Below are 22713 nucleotides of genomic sequence, written 5' to 3' on the forward strand. Positions count from 1 at the left end.
GAGATAGCATGATACTGTCCACCCAAGCTACTAGCCTATTGGGTCATTATATGTATTACTTCATGAGACATAGTTCAACAACATGTTTTTCACAATGAACCTATCAGAGAACAGCATATACCACAGAATCAGCTCTTTTGCTTACTCCTAGCCTTTTTTCTAGGTTAGTGTCCTCTTTACACATGGCAGCATGAATCAAAGTCCAGCATATGTGTATAGTGCATGCAGTCTGACAGAGGTTAATGTATGACAGAGTCATGTAGTCTTTCATAGTAAAGAAATCAGAATTAAAAATGGTCAACCCATAATGCTTCATGCTACTTAACAGGGTCAGTGTTGCTTAGTGTAGAATTTGGCACTATATACTATCTTATGCCAATTGAAAGATGGAGGCAGTGGATTGGCATATCCGAGTTTATGCTAAAGGTACTAAAGGTTAAATTCTTGGAGCATCATGCTTTTTTAACCATATGCTACCTTCATTACATTCATCATAGAATCAGAGAACAATTAGTGGACTGCCTGTCTGTTGATATGCTGATGATATACAGTTGTACCTTTCAGTCAAGCTGAACAAAACTGTTGACTCAAATTGGACAGTCAGCACTCTGGTCTGCTTCCAGAGCTGCCAACTCCTGGCCAGTGGATCACAGATCACTGTACATTTTCCTAAGACTTTGTTGTTCCCAGACCATAAAATTTGTCACACCTATCAAAAAGTTATTTCAGCCTGCCAACTCATGTGGAATAGATTATTATGTGAATGCAGAATGTACAGTATTGATGTTTGGCGTCTAGACTCTGACCTGCAGGGCAGAACACTGATGGCTGAAGTACACCGCCATGATATATGTTTGGATATATGACAATATATGTACGTTATAGGATATATGGATCAACAAGAGGAGTAAGCCACGTGAGCATAGTGGTAAACATGAGTTGGCCTGAACTAGCACACATGCTTATTTTTGGATAGGATAGCAAAATGTGAAAAAAATACCTGTCCAATGTAAGCTATAGCAAGTCAACTTGTAATGTTTCCATAATAAGTTTATCATAGTTGATTGAGATGTTGATCAAGGTATACTGAACAAAAAAAAGTTGTCATTGTAGTGCCTTGACTTTTTGATGACTTAGATAGCAGTATCAACTTGTAAATCTTATCTGAAGGCTTCAGGAATTTGTGACACCTTGTTAGTGACTTTAGTTGAGCAAGGCAGGTGAAGATCCTTGCTGACAGATGAAAAGAAGTAGCTAGCAACTCAATATCAGAAAAGACACAGGACTTGAAAGTCTACACGCAGGCCTTCACAGGTCTTCATGACCTGATACAGGATGGTTATTACACAACACTTACATTGTATTTGCATAAGAACAGTTTGAATTGAGTTTTTGCGTGCACAGGGTCAATAAATTATTATTATTATAACATGTTACTCCATTCCAATCTATTGTAGCCTTCTCTCTCAAACCATGAAAAAACTGTTTTAAAAATAAGTGACGTACAGTATTTGTTTGCCAGCAAAATGCCTCAGCAGGGTTGTCCAAAGGGATATTCCTCTACCTGATTAGAAAAACTTTGACAATTATATGCAACTCGACCTGTTTGGAGAAATCTGTTTCCCACAGTGCTTTGTTCCTACCTCTAGATTTCTGCATTAAATCCCCACTCCTCAATTGCAACCCCATCCCAGACATAAACACACTTAAATGACACACTTCTTTTTGATTTTTGTTTCTTCTTCTTGGCATTGTGTGATGTTAGGTTCCATGCAGCAGTGTGTGTATACCTGTGTTAGATCTAATTTGTGTGTCTCTGTGTGTGCATGTGTGGATGAGAAAGAGGGGAAGGGAGGTAGGTGACGTTGTGTAGGCTCAGTGTGGGGAGTGGAGGGTTGAGTGCTGACAGTTTAACAGAACAGGCACCTAGCAGGTTTGGCAGCCCACAGGAAATATAAAGCTTGTGATTTGTTTGTTAATATAAAGCCTGTGTTTTGTTTGTTTAAAATGAGTCCACTGTGCAATTGCTTTGGCTGATAGTAGGCCGATAGAGAAAGAGATGCAGTAAAACAGAAGGGAGAAAAAGGGTACTTTAAGGACAAACAGGATCGTGGTTTGAGTAAGAGAATGAAAGATGAACATAAAAACACAGAACATGTAAGAAAAAATAGATCAGCACATAATGTAGTGCACATGTTGATAAATCCATGCAGTACATGATCATTTGATTTAAATATATTATTACAGCATACTGTATGTCAACTTAAATTGTGAAATGATAATGTAAATGATAACCCAACAAACAGCAACCCTCCACCACTTCTAATTGCTGCCGTCATGCCCACATGCACTCAGATTTGCACTACCAACTACGTCTGAGCCCTATTTCAAGATATTAGTGACCTGATGGTCATTCGTATGTGACATTAATACAACACCTCTTTCTTTGAAAAACTTGAAAATACAAAATTGGTTCTTTAGTTGTTACCAAGATGTAATATTTAACATTGTTTCAATTAAATGACATGGAACATAATATTCTTAACAGTATTGATAAAAACAAGATATTGTCATTTATAATAGAAAACATTTTACAGTACAGTTTTTGAGGTTTTTTATGTTTGATTTTCTACTGGTAAATAATTTACTATATAAACTAAAGGTAACAACTGTAGAAATGGACAGTTTTAACAAAAACAATAGTGCCATGCATGTTTTTTTTTAAATAATGCAATGTTTTAGTGTTACTTCTGAAAGCTGTAATTTGTACGTATATTATAGAAAAATAGCTACATGACTGCACTTATTTACTGTATAGAAATCTAGATACATTTTACACCATCTACACCAAATCCACCTCTTAGCCAAGAAAGTGAATGAACAGTTTCTTACTACAGTGTTTTTTTCCGCCACTCTCCCTCAAATTTCCTCTTGCAGCAGAAAAAAAGTCCTAATGTGTGAACCCACTGACCTTGAGGATTTACACATTCTCTCTCCCTCTCTCTCTCTCTTTCTCTCTCTCTCTCACTCTCTCTCTCTCTCTGTCTCTCTCTCTCTCTCTCTCTCTCTCTCTCTCTCTCTCTCTCTCGCTCTCTCTCTCTCTCTCTCACTCACACTCACACTTTCACATAAAACACACACACAGCTAATGGCTGAGGTAATTACACTTTGCCTGAATTCAGTAGTGTAATTGAAATGATATGTCAGGGATAACAAGTCTGGCTTCCAACATCAGACAAAATGCTACTTTGCCACCATATACGAGTTTGTCTCACAGAAGGTTAAATTAGGTGAATGTGTGTTGTGCTTATGTATTACTGCCTATATGTGGATGTGCTTATACTCATGTGTATGCATGTGTTGGTTTATCATCCCACTGTTGTGTTTCAATTTTTCTGCTGTTGCAACTTTCTGCTCTTTTTTGTAATTGCCCCTTTCCTGCCTACAGCCCCTATTGCACCCTATGCTGCCCATGAGGAATGGTCTCTCTCTGAATTTCCTCTCCAGTGCTCACCCCCTCCTTTCTTTTGTTTTTTGTTGTGTGCCAAGGTTTTTTGAGAGGGGTTTTCCTTGTCTTCTTAGTGAATTTGGGTCAGTCTGGGTCAGGAACTGTTGCTGTTGTGGGCCTGCGAAGCCCTTTGAGACTTTGTATATGATACTAGTCTGTACAAATAAACTTGACTTGACTTGTTTGCAACTACATCATAGTTATGAGGCTTGTGTGTGTTTGAATCAGAGTGGTTCTCTCTCTACGCTGTCCGTCAGCTTGTCTCATCATGTTCTCATGATTTACTATTAATTGTTCCCCTTTCTGCTTACTAAAAAGGTCACCTGGCATTTACCATGAGGTTTTAATCGCCATGTAAGCTGGAGAACACGCAAAATGGCTTTTACCGTAATAGAATTTCGGGGGCCTTAATTTTTGCCAGCTGTGTGCTGTTTTGGCTTTGGTATTGACAGAAATGTTGACGGACCACAGGCCTACCAATGAGGAACCCCTCAGAAGGGTAGAACCTTAAATGCTGCTCCTGGGTGGGTTTTAATATCTTATTCAACAGCTAATGATTCGATTTTGAGGGTTTTTAACTCATTCTAGATAGGAATGCAAGCAGTTAAACGCTACCACCTTGGAGACAGTAGATGATTGTTCCTCAGTAGTTCAGTAGGAATTAGAAAAACTCCCATAGACACAGACATACATGTGTGCCAATGGCTTGTAAAAACACTTCCAGTTTAGCAGTTGAGTCATACCATCATTTTGCATGTGTGAACACTCAACATTCAATTCATCACCTTGTGTTATTTCTTCACCCCATCCCAGTCTCCACTCCCTCAAATGTATACACACACATACAACTCCTCTTCCATACCTCTCCTCTCTTGTGATACTGAATGAAAGCAGGTACTGTATGCTCATCTTATCTGTAGTCACTCAAACAGAGAGCCGTAATAAGCAGGAAGGAGCAAGGTGTGAATACAGGGAGTGTGTTTAAGGAAACCAAAGCTACACCAAATCCTGGGATATGTTATGAGGCAGTGAGTGATAAAGTATTCTGGTATGCGTAATATGGGCAGGTAGCACTGAGAAAAAAGAAAAAATATAGTTATTTGAAAGTCCATTGTGCTTGAGTGTGTTGTCTTTGTCAAAAACATGTGCTGCTTTTTCATAAACAGTTGTCATGCAGCAAGCATTGCTGGAATTTCCTCTCTCTCTACTTTGAATCACACAGTGGCTTGATTAGTAGAGATTTAGAGCGAGACTACTGCCATATGTTAAAAGCTTAAAGCCAGGTTTTGAAAAATTAGTTTTAGTTCAGTTTGCATTTTGGTGTAGAATGAATGAATTAGAATACTTGTGTTAAAGGTTTTGCAGTCATAAGATCACACACAGAAGTTTGGTTTTGTTTGGTTTGACAGGGTTGTACCTTGTATTTGATGTCTCGTAAATCAGTGGGGAAAAGAGGCAGGGCCATTAATTTGACTATTTCTTTCCCCTGTTCATATTGCTTATGCTGCATTTCATGTGAAAAACTGCTGTTATTTGCTTGTATGTAAAGCAAATAGGATTTTAATGACATGCTATGTTATTCCTTGTGAAACAACTGTTGGTTTGATAGTTAAGAATATTTCAGTATGTAATTTTCAATTGGTTTGCTTATTGCAAACTGACATATACATTTATAAAAGATGGGTCAGTATCAGCGCCTTTTCTGAGTGCACATGATGGTACATTGTGTACCCCTACTACTGCATACTGGTCTTATATTTATGTAATTGCATAACAGTTTATAGCTTTCAGATGGCTCTGTTTAAAGAGAGTTTGACCCATGGAATGTGTGGTAGAGTTTTCTAGGTAAGAGTATATGATTGTTAAGAGAACTAAAACACACACTGTGTTCCCCTGCTGAGTCCTTAAATTGATAATTATACAGTAAGCCATTCAAGGGCCACTGAAGACCAGTCAGCCCAACATTTGTCTTTTGTTTGTCTTACAGATGGATCAAGGTTACTTAAGCACATCCTCGTGCTGTCAGTGACATAAGAGGTCTATTCACACAGTACATGTAATGTCCAATTATGACACGTTGCCTCGTGTCACTGAGCTAAGCTAGACTCATGTTGCTCCACTCTATTTATGCCTCTAGGAGACATAACACATTTCTTACTCTGTTACATGGATATAAAGTCAAGTTTATTTTAAGTGTTGGTTTGGGACGCAAACTGTTAAGGAATAGTGTTGCAAATTAACTACAGTATAAACACTAAGATCAACACATTTGATAATTACATATTCAGGGATTTATGTTCCTAATAAATCAAAACTGCATTACACATTTACCCTAAACATGAAGACAACTAGAGAGAAGAAGAAAGAAATTTAGACAGCAGCAAACAAACATTAATTGAAGTTGTTATTTTATTTTTTTTGTTATTTCTTTATCACATTAGGTCATAAGTTATTATTAGGGTAACATAAATACAACTTTAGCTAAAAAAGTCATAACAGAAAACATATTGAGTAAGTTAGATTGTCTAAATTTAAGATAAATAAATGATATATACAGTATACACCTTGGTCACAACTTTATTACTTTCCATTGTGTTTGGGCAATCCACTGCTACTTTCCAGACATGTCTCTCTCACATAATCCTTTCCTTATTCACATATTACCCCTGATATTATGCAAAGCCCAGGCACAGGTCCTGTAATTCCGGGAAGTCACCAGGTGTAGGTATGTTATAACCATCTGATGTGAACACATTTGAGTAATCTCACTTTGAGCTAACCATGCATGCAGAAAGCAGCAACAGAACACGGGATGGAAGCAACTTGCTATATCATCTATTCCTCCCTCCTGTCCTTTCACACTTATTTTGCTCTTTTGTTACAGGAGATTGTGCTTTTCTGTCAATGTGCATGTTTGTGTATTTGTCTACAAGCTACATTTTCAATGGGATTGATAAAAAAAATGTATATATTGTAACCCAGCAATGATCCGTATCTAGCATCCATGTCAGACAGAACAAATGGGTTGCCATCAGTGGGCACATTATGCCACAGCAGCATGAGTCAGTAGGTCTGCAATATGAAAATTACAGGTAAAGATTATGCGATAATCACACACATTAATTCACCCCCACTCACAAATGATTGCTACTGAACTGTACAGTAGTCATGCATCAGCTATTTGATTTATTCAGATGATCAAAACATCCACTGACATCATCATTCCTCTCCATGACCCATTCCAAAATCATGAAACATCAGAGGACTCAACGTCCTTTTTCATTTCCTTTCCTCTCTCATTCTTTGTCTTTTTCTCTCTGACCTTCCCTGCTTTTACCGCATGTTTGCCCATCCTGCATTTAGTTGTTTCTCTGTACTTTTAGCCTTTGTGAAGTAACAGAAATCTGGCATTCAATTGGCATTCCTCTCGTAGCTGCTTGCAATGAAAGGTGGGGCAATGCACTGGAAAGGAATAATGAACGCAGGCCGAATCAGGTCAACAGTCAATCTTAAATAGATCATTAGCAATTATTTCTGCAAAAGATTAAGTGGTCTGCTAGGGATAATTTATTGTTCCACCAAATTGCGGTGTGTTAGCATACTTGGCCCACTAAATACACTAATTGCAAAGAAAATAAGAGAAGTAAACACTTCTGCAGTGGCCAAAAGGTTGGTTCACTATTTTGAATCAACTGGCACTAACCAACTAAGAAGGTGGAGCTAATTAAAAATATTGAGCCAGGTTGACCATGGACAGTAACAGCTATAGGCTATAAGCCACTAATATCATGAGTTTTTATCACATCAAAACAGTTTTCAGTTTAATGTAGCATTATTGAGTGTATGGAGCCTCCAGACAAATCAAATACTAGCTCCTGCACAGCTCCTGTACAATAAAACCTGACGGAGAAGGGGAACAGTGGATCCAATAATATTTTTTTTCACCTAAAGAACAAAAATGTAGGGTATTATTGATCTAATGTGATAATTTCAGTCTCACAGTTAAGGAAGTTATTCATCAACCTGCTTCAAGAAAACCCTCTGTGAAGCCTTGCATTATAGTCAATGAAGAAAACTTACCTTGGCAGCACACTTTCCATACAAGTGAACATCAATGTGGACATTAACAGCAGAATAGCTAAAGACAGTACTGCTTTTGGTAGACTATGAACAAGTGTTTGGAATTACAAAAGTGTTACCCTTACCACAAAGCTGAAGATGTTATCAGGCTATTATTCCTCATGCTGCTGTACAATTGCAATTCTTGGACCACCTACTATACAGGCATCCCAGACAGATTAATCATTTTATACAGTTTAAGTTCATTAGGATCAAATGGCGAAATATGATTTCTAATACCTATGCTCAAGTATCCATTCCATGCTTGACAACTGACCCAATGGTTGTCCAAAGTTGCAATTAAAATAGTGGGCATACAAAGCACAGGACTTTGACACTGAAGACCCGGGTTCACATCCTGAGTTCCATGAATTCGGGAAAGATAGTGATTTGTCATGTCCTGTCTTGTGCATGTGCAGTATGTATTGACTTTTTAAATATTTAACTAATACTGCAAAAACTAATTTTAACTAAGTGCTTTGAGTTGGTATTGCATGGAAAACAAATTTATTATGTTGTCATTAAATGTTTTACAGATACATTTAGTATAAAAATTTTGTGACTTTGCAGATAGGTTCATTAAAACTGTTTCATTATGTTGATATAAAACATAATTGGGGCAGCATTACGTTTCCAAAGCATATTTACTCTTGCAAGTTAGTGTATAAATGTAATTTCAAGGAGACAGGGTTGTGTATAGTATCTGTTATATATGCAATTATGATTTAGCCAGTTGCTAACCTTGCAAATCTTCATTATCACGCCTATTAGCAGCTAACACAAAACAGGTGGCACCAATGAAAGACAGACTTATTTAAATTAATAAAAACAAATGTCAGAAAGAACAAAATAAACATTTAGAAGGCAACCAAATGAGGTGCAGATCTGTTCTATGACCAGTAATGCCTGCAAACTTCAAATGATGGAAAGTGTTTATTTAAATCCCATACTGGACTGGAAGACAGTGCAATTGTTCTCTCGCTAGAGTTTACATTTAGCAATACTAAAGCACTATGGACTGTTAATTTATTATAAAATGTAATCGAGCTCATCTGTCCTGAAAATCCTCATTATGTAAATCGTCTGGCTTCTTAATTTCCTGTTGACAAACCAAGATAATTTGTCTGTTTAGTAAATGATTTTAATTTAGACTAAGATTTTATCCAGAGATTATCAAAATATACAACACTCTATGCAGGTGGTCCTGAGGTTTGAAAGTATGTGATGCTGTAAGTTGTTTATAGTAAAAGGTAACAAATGAGAATTCTAATTGAAATGTATAGCACAAACATACTACTTCATCAGCACCAGTGGCAGATTGGTCCAACACTTTGACAAAAACTAACATTAAGCAGACTTTAACAACGGAATAAATGAATCCAATTTGAAATTTGTGTTTAGAAAGGTAAAACCTTCGAAAGAGCAACCTTTCAACAGTGCAGGAATGTGTTTTGGGGAAACCTCCTATACACAGAGCTCTTTCTGTGAAAAGGTCAAATCATTCATTCGTGCAGTTCTTTTTCCTCTCTTCTCAACCTTTTCTTACCATCCCCTTGTGCCCTACCAGCCAGACTTACTCCCTGTGTTTATATGTTGGCCCATGTATCATAAGCTAAAACTAAGCTGCCCTTTACCTCGTGTAGAAATAGTTGGAAATCCAACCGTTTGAGAGCTTTTAAACTATTTTGACAGCTCCCTCTTTTTTCCATCACCCCCATGAGCACTGGAAACTGGCGTTGTGTATGTGTGTGTCTAAATGAACAAGTGTGCGTCGCTCGCCTTTCCTGTAAGCTGACATGAAAGATATTTCACAACTTTTGAAGTAGTGTTTTGTGAGACGCCAGGGTGTTCAGTGAGATATCATTGTAACATTACCATGTGCCCATAAAGGAAAGAAATCTTGTTTTCTTACTGTTCTATAATGTACTGTGTATGGGCTGCTGTCAGAAAAAAGTCATATTGAATTTAGCCTTGGGCTTGGAGCTGGTGAAATGACTCCCACAGGACTGAGCAGAGGTGAAACTCACTACACCAGAGTCAAATGGCACAATCATTGATGAGGAAAGAGCTACTTTCCTAGAAGTAGAAATTCATTCATGACTAAGTTTATTTTGTGCACTATTTTTCCTGTGTTGAAACATGTGGTGCATGAACCAAAGACATGTGGCATTGTTTTGTTTAACTTTAAAGAACAATAGATGAAAGTTAATGTTGAAAGATAAGTTTGTCTTTTTTCTCCTTTTTGGCAAAAAGTATGATACATGTTAAAACAGCACACATAACATTTCCAACATGACCTTTTTATAAGATTTTCTTTCTTTGCTTCTTTCTGGCCTTATGTTGTCCTTCCTTCCTTTCCTCAGTCCTTCCAATTTCTTCTTTTCTTCCTATTTCATCTCTCTACCAGGTGAGGTTCTGAGCTTGGTGGATGATCTGTTCTCTGGTTTGGGTTCATCCTGTGTTGTTGCCGGGAGAAGGAGTGGAGAACATCCTCACTCTGTGCTATATTCAGTGGTCTTCAAGTGCCTGGAACCCGACAGTCTCTACAAGTAAGTCTGCAGATGGCCTTTGCCAAGTTTTCCGAGACAATTGAGTAACTGATTTACTGTGGCTGTTTATTTCTTCACTGCATGAATAAACATGAGTCATAAATTGTATTGTGTCGTACTTAGTGCAGAAATAGTTTCAGGGTTCCTGCATGAGTCTGTAAAGTATGGAAAGCCTTTAATTATTTCCAGATCTCAATGGGTGTAAAATTAATAGAAAATGGCTAAATAAACTTATGAGAAAACATGGTTTGTGTGTTAATGAAGCTACTGTATATACAAAGTATTAGAAGCCTGAAGAGAATTGGTGGCAGGGTTTCTGTGCCCCTGTGATTCTTGTGCAGCTTCTAGGATCTTTGAAAGCACATTTGTCCCAGGTGAGCAGCTGAGCTGAGAGGGTGTCCTCTGTTTATCAGGTTATTGCACAATTGGACTGGATCAAAGTATGGGTACAGGAATTTTTTATCATCACATGGCACTGATAAAACTACTGCACTTACTTGAATGAAAAATCTAATTCTGTATCATTAAAACTAAAGTTTTATCAGAGAGCAAATAACTTGTTATAACCTTGAAATGTGTGTCCAACTGACCCAGTATTATGTGACATTGCTCTTGTTCTCGACTCGCAATTTATTGCAACACAATTGACTTAATCCTTTTTTTCTCACCACATTTTTTATGAGTTCAGTGTTTCCCATTACCATATAAAGATCTTTCATTAAACATTATGTTGTGGCCATGTTTGCATCTTTCCTGAATAACAATGACTGGGCAAATATCAGCAATACCACATCCTCTCTTGGGTGTCTACAATTCCCACTGCAAATGTTATTTTGTTTCAGGGGGTGAATTTTGTTACCTACTCCTGAACAACAGCTGGCTTGAGTTAACCAGGGAAGCATACTTAGTCTCAACATGGTGGAAGTGGTGGATGCTTCCGTTCTTTTATGTTCTCTTTGGTCAGAGAGGGAACATGATTTTAGTGAATACAGAAGGATCCCTGTTAAGAGGCACTATTTGTTAGACTCAAAGAACAAATTGACCACTCTGTCTGTGTAGATTTTGGGGGGCATTTAGCTAACAGACAGACCTCGCCTGAGGTCATTACATACGGTCATATCCATTGTGGTCATCAACCTGACACATCATGCATTTACAGCAGGAAGTCAAACTGTCAAAGTGAGAAATGGAGAGGCCAGTATATTTGTGGTGGCTGATTGTGGATTTGTTAGTGAATGGGATTATGTCATTAGTCAGTGAAGTCACTCATACAAAAAAAAAACAACCCACATGTCCACAGTCCAATAAACATTGTTAAATTGTCAGTTTTACATCTTCGTATATCACAATTTTATCAACAAAAATTGACTTTTGAGTTACTAATTAATGGATCATTCTTCGTAGGCCTATTACTACAAAGTGTAGTAATAGTAGTAGTGAAGTAGTGAAGTAGTGAACCCCAAAGCTTTACTTGAACATGCCTTTATAAATCCATATATCCTCACAGAGTGATATCTAGTACACGGCGAGCAACCGCATTGCAACACAATACAACTGTAATGCAATACAACTACCCCGCAATAAATACATATTACTAATTACTTAAATACATCAGTTGTTGTTTTCTTCACTCAGTTCTGTGTTAGTTTTTGAGTCAGCAGTCTGTGGTGGTGTTGCACCAGACTGCATTACATTGAAACCTGTTTTTAATATTTTGTTCACCTCATTTACATACATGGAGGAGCAATAATAAGCAAAATACCATGCAACATAGTGCACCACAATACAGCAACACCACAAACTATAGCCTCAAAAATTACCATAGAACTGAATCAACATGTCTCCGATGCAGTGTCACAACAATTAAAAAAGTTGGGAGCATTAATCACAATATCTGCACTACAGTGATCAAGGGTTTCTATTTTGTTGTTCAGTCATTGTATTGAAAGTAATTTTGAGGGACATTCCAGACGAGCAGTACATTCAGTAATACCACTAGTACATTGCTGTGATGAGCATTTCCTATGAGAACTATTTGCCCCCCTTTACATCTTAAAAAAATAAAGTTGCAAGAGCAGCAGCAATTGGTGAAACAGGGCCCAGATGTTGTTGTGGCTGTCACTGGACGCAGGAAACATACTATCTTCTTGGGGTTTCAATGTCTTCTCAGCTTTTGTTCAGTGTCTAATGTTTATAATGATCTTGCTATTTTGTGGCCTTGGTTTGTTTTGGGAACATCAACATTGCCCCTGTAAAAGAAGCAGCCAGGATTTAAAACTATGGGAAACCTGATCTAGAGTCATGTTGTTCCCAATCTTAGGTATACATATGATGTACTTACCAAAGTTAAAAAAAAAAAAAAAAAAAAAAAAAAACATCAAATAACTTTAAAAAAATGCAGTTGTTTAGTTGGAAAAACGTCAGGATTATAGGGTAGATTCTATTAAATGCAAATCAAGATGACATAATAAATAATGCAAAAGACCTATAGGCATCATACAAAACAAATCCACATGGCTCTGGTTGCTATGATGACACACTGGGGGACAAGAGGAACTTCACTATTTAGTTGTGTCAAACACTAACAGAGCAGGGATACAGGTGTATGACTTGTTATGCATTGCATGCAAAACAAAGTGTGTGTGTGTGTGTGTGTGTGTGTGTGTGTCTATTCATGCCAGTGGGAAATGTAGCAATGCCAACAAGCTGTTTAACATTAATGTCTAACAACACAGCTAACTGTAAAATATGTGTCACGTAGTTTCTTTTTTATTAATCTAACATTAACATTACACTATGTGGTCACTAGCTAATAAGCCTTTGTATGTGTATCACACATAAAAAGTAGCACCCAGGGCAGAAGAGAGTATTTCCATATTTGGAAAGATTTCCCTGACTGTGATTGAGCATTTAACTAAGCGTTTACACAAGGAAATAAAGAAGATAAAATAAATGTAATAAAACAGAAGGGAAGTGGTCAACAGTCATTGACATTTCTAGAAGCTAATGGCAAAGCCAACAACACCATTACCATCTATTTAGTTAAAAATCACGATTTTGAGTTTCCTACAAGCCTTGACAGTTGATGAAGAATAGTGGTGGAACAACTATTAGGTTAATCTGTAGAAGACAAGCTTCTACTAACAAAAACCTGTAACAAGAGGCTAATTTCCAACTTTGTAGCTCCGTTATCTTTGTTTAGGCATTCTCCACAGTGTTGTTTTTCTCTGATAAGAGCAGAATTTACGTCGGAATTACGTCTGAGAGCACATCTGTTTGCAGCCAACTGCGCTTGTCTTAATCAAGAGCCCGATAAGACCTCTACTGGTATTGGCTTTACACTTGATCATTACCAAGGCTGCTAAAGGCTCTCTAATGTTTCCCTGCAAACTGCAAGGTTGTTTGCTCTATGAAAAGTTACACACCTCATTTCAAAAGCTGATTTTTTAGAAAATAATTGGCAGTTACCAATTTACTGGATATAATGTAACAGTCTCTTGTGCTTTAACCCATTGATGCCAGAAAGTATGCATCACATGTTGTATGCAGTATGTACTAAGCAAGAATTACCTTCTCTAGAAAGAGAAAAATAGTACTCAATAAAATATTTGTTGGACTATCATACTTTCAGCATCATACTATAACCACAACCTTTTATGTTATTGTCAAGTTTGTGCATCTAAACCAATAAGTGGGATTATCAAAGTGGTGTCTTAATTCATTGAGTAAAGCTTTAATAGATACAAACAACCATAAAAAAGTACATAACACAAAAATGGCAATGCCAACATAACTGTCATCATCACCAAAACTATCTAGAGAAGCAGAAAGAAAGCAGTGAGAAAAAGAAGTCAGAAACTAGAGGACCTACGCTTCTAACTGCTTCTTTGGTGCTGATGAAGAGGCACATGCTATCGTCAGCAGATTTGACAGACAGTACACCTCACATGATGCTCGTCTTACACTAAATGACTTTTCAAACGATTTCACTGTCACAGTCAAATTTCCAATGTCGGAATGAAATCATGAGAGTTTTGCTAGAGTTGTGGCATGCTTCCGTCATCTCGATCGTCTGGTGTAAGGTGGTAAAAAAACTCAGTTCGAGCAGTCAGTCTTTTTCTCATCCTGACTTTCTGATAAAATCACACATTTAATATTATCCTAAATCTTGGCTCATGCAAACAGTAACATGCAATGACGTGAACATTGTCGACAACCAATAGGTGCGCTCTCTCCAGCACCAAACAGGAAGTAGCAAACTGGGTAGTTACTCAAATACCATCGCACACACATGATAGACAGTGAGTTAACAATGTTATGAGTCGGTGTTCAGTTCTGCGTGTATCTGATCCACCAACCAACACATATTCCAGTGAGAAATCTGAATTTTTGAAACGGTTCACCTCTCATTCCCACAGTCTTCTCCCACTAAAATAGCATAGCTAACCAACTGGGGCTGGTAGCGAGTTGAGGCAACAAAATCCAAAATATAAAGTTTTATCTTTATGGATTATATTGATGCCAAATTGACAAAGAGTTTGTAGACATATGACGCCTTTTATCTTGATAATATGTCATATGATGTGTTCACACCAAACGTGAAATTTGCTTCATGTTTGGTGTGAACACACTATTAAAGAGAGTTTGGCGCAATATTTTCCCCGGAGGGTGCAAGGAGCTTCAGTTTAATTCGAACTGCTAATATATATAAGTGTATTTTTTAACATTTTTTCACCACTACAGAAACACTAGATTGTCTAATGTTAGTTATTGGTTTGATTAAGGGTTTACAGTCTAATAATGTGGGTTTGTATTGATTACTGACAGTGGCTGATCAGGCTAAGTATCAGCTAATTGTATTCAGTTTCTAATGGAAGTGTGCAGTAAATGTTTGCCCTTTGTGTGCGTGTTTTACTACTTTCTACTCTACTTTCCTAATTAAACATGATGTGCTTGATGGTGTTATTAATGACACCTGATGAAAATTGAAAGCTCAGCATTCTCGTTGCCCTTTAGCTTCCCTTTTTATAAGTCACATTAACATTTATTCACCCAGAAAAAGCTAATATTTCTCTGTATAATATGACCTCCTCTTTCTGTCAGCTGCTGTGTCTGCAGTGTATTTACTGGGTTTTCACGCATGATTTCAGGCCAGTTGGAGAAGTTAAACCTGTGACTTTCTGCCTTTGTCCAGGCTGTTGCTGTTTCTACAGTATTTCATGCAGTTTGCGGGTTTTCCAAATAGAAATACTCCAACATCCAGCAGCTGAAAGTGCTATGTCCAGATAGTTAATGGTTGAAGTTGGTTTCTGTGGGCAGCTGTATAAACTGTGTAGCTGTTTTAAAGTTGTAAAAATACCTCGTTTTCCCCACATATCCTGGAAAACCTGGAAATTTAAGGCTTTTTTCAAGTACTTTTGAAATGTGATTGTCCTAGCTGATAAGAAACATTAACCCCCCCCCCCCAAAAAAGTTGTTAAATGAAAATTTAGTTAATAACAGGAACAATCAGCATGTAGTGTCTGTTGTTTCTCTTCACTTTTTTGTTGTTCAGTTACAACTGAATGAATTAATTAATTTACGATTTGTTTTTGGCTGGGTTTTCAGAACAAACCACTGCACACACAAGGGCAGCTGTGGCCAAAAGCGGCTTCTGTTTCTGCTTCATTGTTTTTCTTCTTGTAAATTTCCACCAGGAGCAGGATGGGAAATAATCTCAAGAGGAATCTAGTTGTAGTGTTGCAAATAGCAACCCTGCAAGATCCCCAATCTTTGAAAAATCATCTGTGACCAAAAACTCAGTGACTTATGACACATTGTCTTTAGATGTGAGAGGGTCAGACTTGAGTCTTCTAGTGTATGATATGAGTATGAGTGGTATGAGTTTGTTGTTTGTTTGTTTCTCACATGAAGGAACATGCAGTGTGCCTTTCATTTCCTTTTATAAAAGGCAACACTAGTGTGGCAATGTAATCCAAAAGATATTACATTTGTGAGTGAAGAGGTACAATACTGTAGAAGTCCAGCAGTAAACAAGTAGGATCAGATGGATCCAACCTAATCAGAACCAATATTTAAAATGTTTAAAGAGTGTTGTTAATTGATGTTTTATTACATGTCTAACTGAAGCTTAAATTTAAGATTAACTTTTCTTTCCCTACTTATACTAAACAGTTATGTGCAGATCTGTATTTAGATGATATTCCATAATTTATATTTAAAATCTATTAAAGGAAATTAAAGGAAGCAAAGTCTTAAATCTTACTTGTTAATAATGAGTTTATAAATGACATCAAAAGCTTTATATATAAATATTTTAATGTCTGTGTTCTATGGGTGTGCATTAGATTGAGCTTGTGCTCCTTCATCTTTTTAATGATCAGTGTGTTATATACAGTACATCGTGGCTCTCTGCACCACTTGAGTTCCTGAATCTTCCCTGAATTGTCTCAGTCCCAGCTGCCCTGCATCTTCCTGATTGCTCCTCAGCTGCTTCTAATTGCTCCAGACTATTTAAGGCAGAATCTCCAGACACCCAGTCAGTCAGTTTGTCTGAATTCCTTTACCACCCTAGCCGTGTTTTTGTCAGCCTGAATTAACTGCTTTATTACAGATTTTTTTGTTATCTTGTTTCCTCTCTTTTACTGGTATGCTAGCAGTGCCTGCCCAGACTCAGCCATTTCCAGTCTGTCTTCTATTATGACTTAACAGTATAGCAAAATTTAAAATCTGGCTAAAGTGTGTGCAGTGTCTAGCCACAACACATATCAATCTTTCCCTGCAGTCTATCAGCAAACAATTTTCCTCACTCTAACCTGCATGAATGTTTCAAAACATGAATACACTAAGGCGCTTTATTCACATATGAATAAAACAAAGCATTAAATACATTTTTAAAATAATAACTCAGATTTTATGAGACAGTAGTTGCAAAACAAATCCACATGACAAAAATGGTTGTCGGTTCCAAAATAACCCATGTGTTCTTTCCAAAAATGACTCATGAACATATGAGGGATAAGGGTTATTATTCGTTGTCCATCCACCATGGTGTGTTTTCGTTTCCTTCCCCCACTTTTTTTCCCCAGTGCCTCTGACAGCCTCATATTAGATAAGACCCACCTTTTTTGAAGTTCTGCAACCAATCAATAGAACAATGACAACCATTTGACCATGACAGCCTGTGAATGCATGCACTTTTTGCAGTATCATACTGTATGTGCAGGTTGCATAAAGGTGCTGATACATATGTGATTCAAAATATAATAAGTGAATGACCAGTGGAAACCTTAGCTAAAAGTACATTGGTATGGGCCAGTGCTGCATATCACTGAAACTTGGTTTACATTGGTGACCTACTCAGTCGTCACACATACTGATATTGAAGCTCATTCCCTGTGTTGGTTTTATTGGAAAAGTGTAGCACAAAACCTAGTGTCTGCTTGAGGAGCAATAGATGGATAGGTCCCATTATTTAAAAAAGCAAAAAAGGCATGTGGAAACTGATAGCCCATTTTTAATGTATGCATATTTTACTTCTGTGCACTCACAATTGAAAAAGTGGCAGTCATGGTAGCACATCCTGCTACTGGTTCATCCAACATGATGAGCTTGCCTAGATTTTGTCAAATGCCATTCAAAGTATTAATGAAATGATGGTCCTGTCGAGTTTTCTAGAAATATGTTTCCAGAAATATCTGGTACATGCATTTAAAACTGTTGATTGCCTTTTAATGGGGCGTTGTCATTATTACTTTGGACTATGATGTCTTGCTGATCTGCAAGTAAGATCATTCAAAGCTGAGCTATTTTTTTCTAATTTACAATGAAAGGCAAGGATATTTTATTTATGGCTGTTGCGCCAGTGTGATGCCACTTAAATCTGAGGATTTCAAAGTCATGAGATATTGGAAGCTGCCACAAATTCTTGAGGCAGTGAGAAACAATTCTATTTGGCTTTGATTGATTTGTGGAATGGCTCAACTGATGTGTGTCCAAACGCTGATGTCATGGAAAAGGCATCCCCTACTGCCCTGGCTTCTCTCAGCATGCCAAAAATACTGCCCTAATTGATCCTCTCTCACTCTCACTTTCTCTCATTCCTCCTCTCTTGCTCTGTCTCCGAGCTTTCTGTCATGTCATCTCTTGTTCAGCCATCTCTCCACTGTCTCATTAAATTAGAGGACAATGGTTACTTTAATGGCAACATTGTTAATTTACACAAACATTAATCTGCCATTTGTCCACTTCATTGTTTGCTGAGCTTTCAAAACTATGGCACACGGACAAAACCAAGCCGCTTCCAACCGAGCCATGTGTGGCCAGACAGCCTTTGAATAGATGTGAGAGACAGGGAATTAGAAAGAGGGATAGACAGAGCTGAGCTATATGCAAGCAATGTAGATAGAAAAATAGAGACACGGGAAAGTGTGTGTATGTGTGTGGGTGGCCGTGGTGGTTATGTGTGTCTTGCCAATTCTGTTACTTGATGTTTTGACATTCTCATGGCAGGCCAGACCGTGGCTGGTTCCTTTGTTCTCCCAGGCGATCTTTATCATCACTGAGTGCCTGTACTGAGCTGAATCACCACACTCTGTCCATCCTTCCCCCTTTTACTGCAACTATCTGTCTATGAATGAGATCCTAACAGTGTGAATTACACCTGGCATAGGGTCCTTTTTTTTTGCATGAATGTGTTCAAAAAATTAAAGGTTTTGTGTTAAGGCATTCTCTGCAAAATGTCAAATTTCCTTGCACATGCAGATCTCTTGAGAGGCTTAATCTCCTGGCAGAAATGGCTTTATTACTGTACATAACAACCTTGTAATTGCTGCAAGGGCTGTGAAAGGGGAAACAGTACCTATCATTGATGCCAACCATTTAAACAACCAAAAATAGCAATAAAATGCTGGCAAGCTCACATCCTGCATCCCAAATGAAACTTTTAACAAATTGCCTTGATAAAATTCCCGCCTCACCGTTGTCCTGCTCCCCTCCCCTCTCCCACCTCATTGTATCCATCTGCACGTTATGTGGCCACATAATTTAAACAGTGTGACTGTTACATGCTGACATTGTTTTGCTGGGCAGAGGAGCCAGCGAGGCCCGTGCGTCTTTTGTGAGGTTCTTGGGGAATACCGCATCCACCCTACTGAATAACAAGATCAGACAAACTATGTGAGCAATGTCCAAACAGGTCATATTACAAACAAAACAATCATTTGACAACACTGGAACAGCTCTCAAAAGACATTACTTAAAACAAGGCAAATAGGTTTAGGAAGAAAAGCAACTTTTGTAAAAACAATAATATCCTCATTTCTTTATTTTCCTGTATTTCTACAAGTATTCAGTACTGGAATGGCATGTCAGTTGTTCATTTTGTCTCCACTGTGTTTTGTGGTTTCCTTTTTGTCATTTTGTTGTTTTTACAGTGGTAACTCTGTGGAAATACTGCTGAAATACTTTCATAACTAGTTACAAACATTTCTCAATACTTAATTCACTTTTTCAAAACTCCCCCTGCAGTAAGAAAAACAGTGCACGTGGAGCAAAGGATAATTCTTTTTTTTTTTCCAGAAAAAATTCACTCAAACAACCTTCACCACAACTGTGCATCAACCCAATCACCCGAATAAAACACTGGCATTGAACATTTCTGCAAACCACAGATACGTTGAATCTCTACGTTCCAATCGCTTTTCGCGTGTCATTTAAAATCGCATTAGATGGCTGTTATCAGTTGAATAATGTTTTATGTTGTGACAACGCTGTGGTTAAGGTCTGGTTAGGTTTAGGCACCAAAACCACTTGGTTAGGGTTAGGAAAAGATCATGGTTTGGGTGAAAATACCCAGTTTTGTTGCCAGAAAAACGGCTGCAAATGTCCTGACGTCTCGCTAAAAATACCCGGTTTTGTCGGTTGAAACGAGAAGCGAGCAGTGGTCTCGAACTGTGGTCTCTGCTGCTTTGATGGATTTGCAACTTTGTGCCATGCAACCAATTTTCTAGCCAAGCACCCAAACCACCTCCTCCTAATATGAAAGTCAGCTCATATAGATGTCATCTGAAAACATCACTTTCCCTGTGTTACATATTATAGAAATGTTGACATGCTACATATTAAACGTATTGAAACATAGAGATCCAACGTATCTGTGGTTTGCAGAAACGTGCAATGCCAACATTCTATTCTGGCAACTGGGCTGTGTGCATTATTTATAGCATGCATACAGTAAATTTTACATACAACCTTGAACCTGAAGTAGTAGTGATAACGGTTTAGGTGACCAAGGACAAACAGCACTCACTGCGCAGTCAGCTACCATACCTGTAAAGCAACACCAGTACCATTCTACATAAACGGATCAGACATACAATCACTATCTGCACACCAACACATGTGAATGGAATCCACATTACTGAAGCATTGATTTTCTTTATGCATACATAAAAAAGAAATGCAAATAACACATTTGTTGTTGTTTTTTTATTTTATTTGTTTCATTTCATTTAGGCATTTTAAATCTTCCATATTTGTCATCAAGGTTAAGGTTAGGGGATGATTGTGGTCATGGTTTTTGAAAAAACAATGTTCCAATGTTTTGCTGGTCCATCCATACACCCCGCCGTCTTCTCTACGCAGACTTTTTCACTAAATAATAATATCACCTGATTTCCTCCTTTGCCCCAGTCATGATTACCTGCCAAACCTCTGCATGCTAGTATTGTCATTGTGAGTATATTAGCATACTGGATTTAGCATTTAGCTCAAGCACCATATTGCCTCATAGCTGCTAGCATAGCTCTTACAGTAGTCTTGTTTACATTTTTGTACAAGCTTTATCTGTGTGCTTTTTATTGTTATGTCTGTCTTGAGGCTGCTTTCAGACAGCAAGCTTTCAGCTGTGCTGTCAGGCAATGTTAGTGTTCTGTGTTTTTGTTTTGTTTGTTTACTGCTGGTGAAGAGGTGTATAATTCAGGGAACTCAGAAACCAGTAAAAGTACTGTTGCTCCTGCTACAGTTTCCTTGGTGTGGTCTCTGTGGTTGCCACGGCGGCAAGCTTAAGTTTAAACCATCATCAAGATGGCAGCGGCAAATAGCCGTGCGAGTTCATGAGCGTAGCAGCTGCCCTCTCTCTTTTTGCCACTGAGAGAATATTGATGTCTGAATCTGTGCCCCCCTTGATCCGTTTTTTTTTTTCAGATTCAGTATGACCAGTTCCTCGTCGCACTTTTTCAGAAGAACACAGATTGGCATTTTCAAAAGGACATGTAAAGGTCATTTGTTTTTCTATTCCAAGCTGTGTGGCCCTACATTACTTGAGATGCATTACATATTCTGTGTGTCTCATCTCCTGTTTCAATGTCTTGAACTGTTTGCTGCGGTATCTTATCAGGGGACTGAGTGGTCCTGAAGTCTGTCATGGAACCCAAAAAATTCTGATGTTTGACATTTTCAGAGGGAAGAACTTTGTCCTCATAGGGTACTTGGAGTCAAGCCAGATGCCCCTTTACTCCTCTCTCCTCTGTTTCTGTGGTACTGGCTGCACTCATTTTCAGATATAATTAAATCCCACAATCCATAATCTCACCTCGCAAGAACCCCATCTCATCAAGCTCACAAAGGTCTGGAAAAAAATGCTAGCACAAACATTGGGTACAAAATATCGTTATCCTCCAAACCTATAAACAAACCCAAGCAAATTGACTTTTGTGGACACTGTCAGTTGATGCATTTTGAGGAATGAGGTATGTTTTTGTTTTTGCACTATCCATTTGTATCTGGATACTTGAAGTGTCTTGCTCAAGGGTACACTGGTAATGGCTCTCAAGAAGTTTTTTCTGAGTACTTTAAGTTCTGCCACGTTACTTGGTCTTGGGATGTTAAATTTTTTTTTTCCTGTAATTTTTAGATTCACTCTCTACGCAGTGGATAGCCGAGGCAGTCACTCTGAGTCAAGCTTTGTCTCAGTACGGACATCCTGCCCGATGGTGGACGACAGCCGAGCTGAAGGTATTCTCACCTCAGATTTTTTCTCTTGTAATTATCTTTATTTCGTCTTTTTATTTCATCTTTTTCATATCTTACATAATTTCATCTAATCACAATTTGCCTAAAATTTCTACCCATTTTAAAAATGACCATGTACATTTTTGGTACTACACCCTTTCATCAAACTCAATCTTTCTTTTTTACAGTTATAGTTTTTATATACAGCAAGTCAGACCCAATTTTTTAAATGCTTACTATAAATCCACAACACAGCAGTCATTTAGTATCAGGTTTTTATCCCATGGACTCCTAATTCATAAGCTACAAAATTTCAGACAAAACATCACAAGAAGGAGGTCAGGATACACAAATGGTTTTCTTTGATCACAACTCTAACAACTCTCACAATGTGTACACATGTATGATTACATACTATGGTTATTAGAACAAGCTGTGGCAAAACGTAAAAGAGCACTCCACCAATTGCACATGTCAAATTCAATTTTCTAAGTATGGGGGAGTTTACGGGGTAGGTCTAACCAG

General features: G+C 37.8%; 1 protein-coding gene across 1 annotated transcript in view; it reads left to right on the plus strand.

Annotated features, from left to right (window-relative positions):
• Nucleotides 1-22713, plus strand: part of LOC137170519 (astrotactin-2-like) — a 287500-nt gene that overhangs the window by 259624 nt on the left and 5163 nt on the right. Inside the window, exons 20-21 of the mRNA XM_067573959.1 lie at nucleotides 10035-10176; nucleotides 22091-22191. Of these exons, the coding sequence (XP_067430060.1) occupies nucleotides 10035-10176; nucleotides 22091-22191 (243 nt within the window). The remainder of the gene's footprint in view (nucleotides 1-10034; nucleotides 10177-22090; nucleotides 22192-22713) is intronic.

This window comes from Thunnus thynnus, chromosome 19 (genome assembly GCF_963924715.1).
Source record: "Thunnus thynnus chromosome 19, fThuThy2.1, whole genome shotgun sequence".
Lineage (NCBI taxonomy): Eukaryota > Metazoa > Chordata > Actinopteri > Scombriformes > Scombridae > Thunnus > Thunnus thynnus.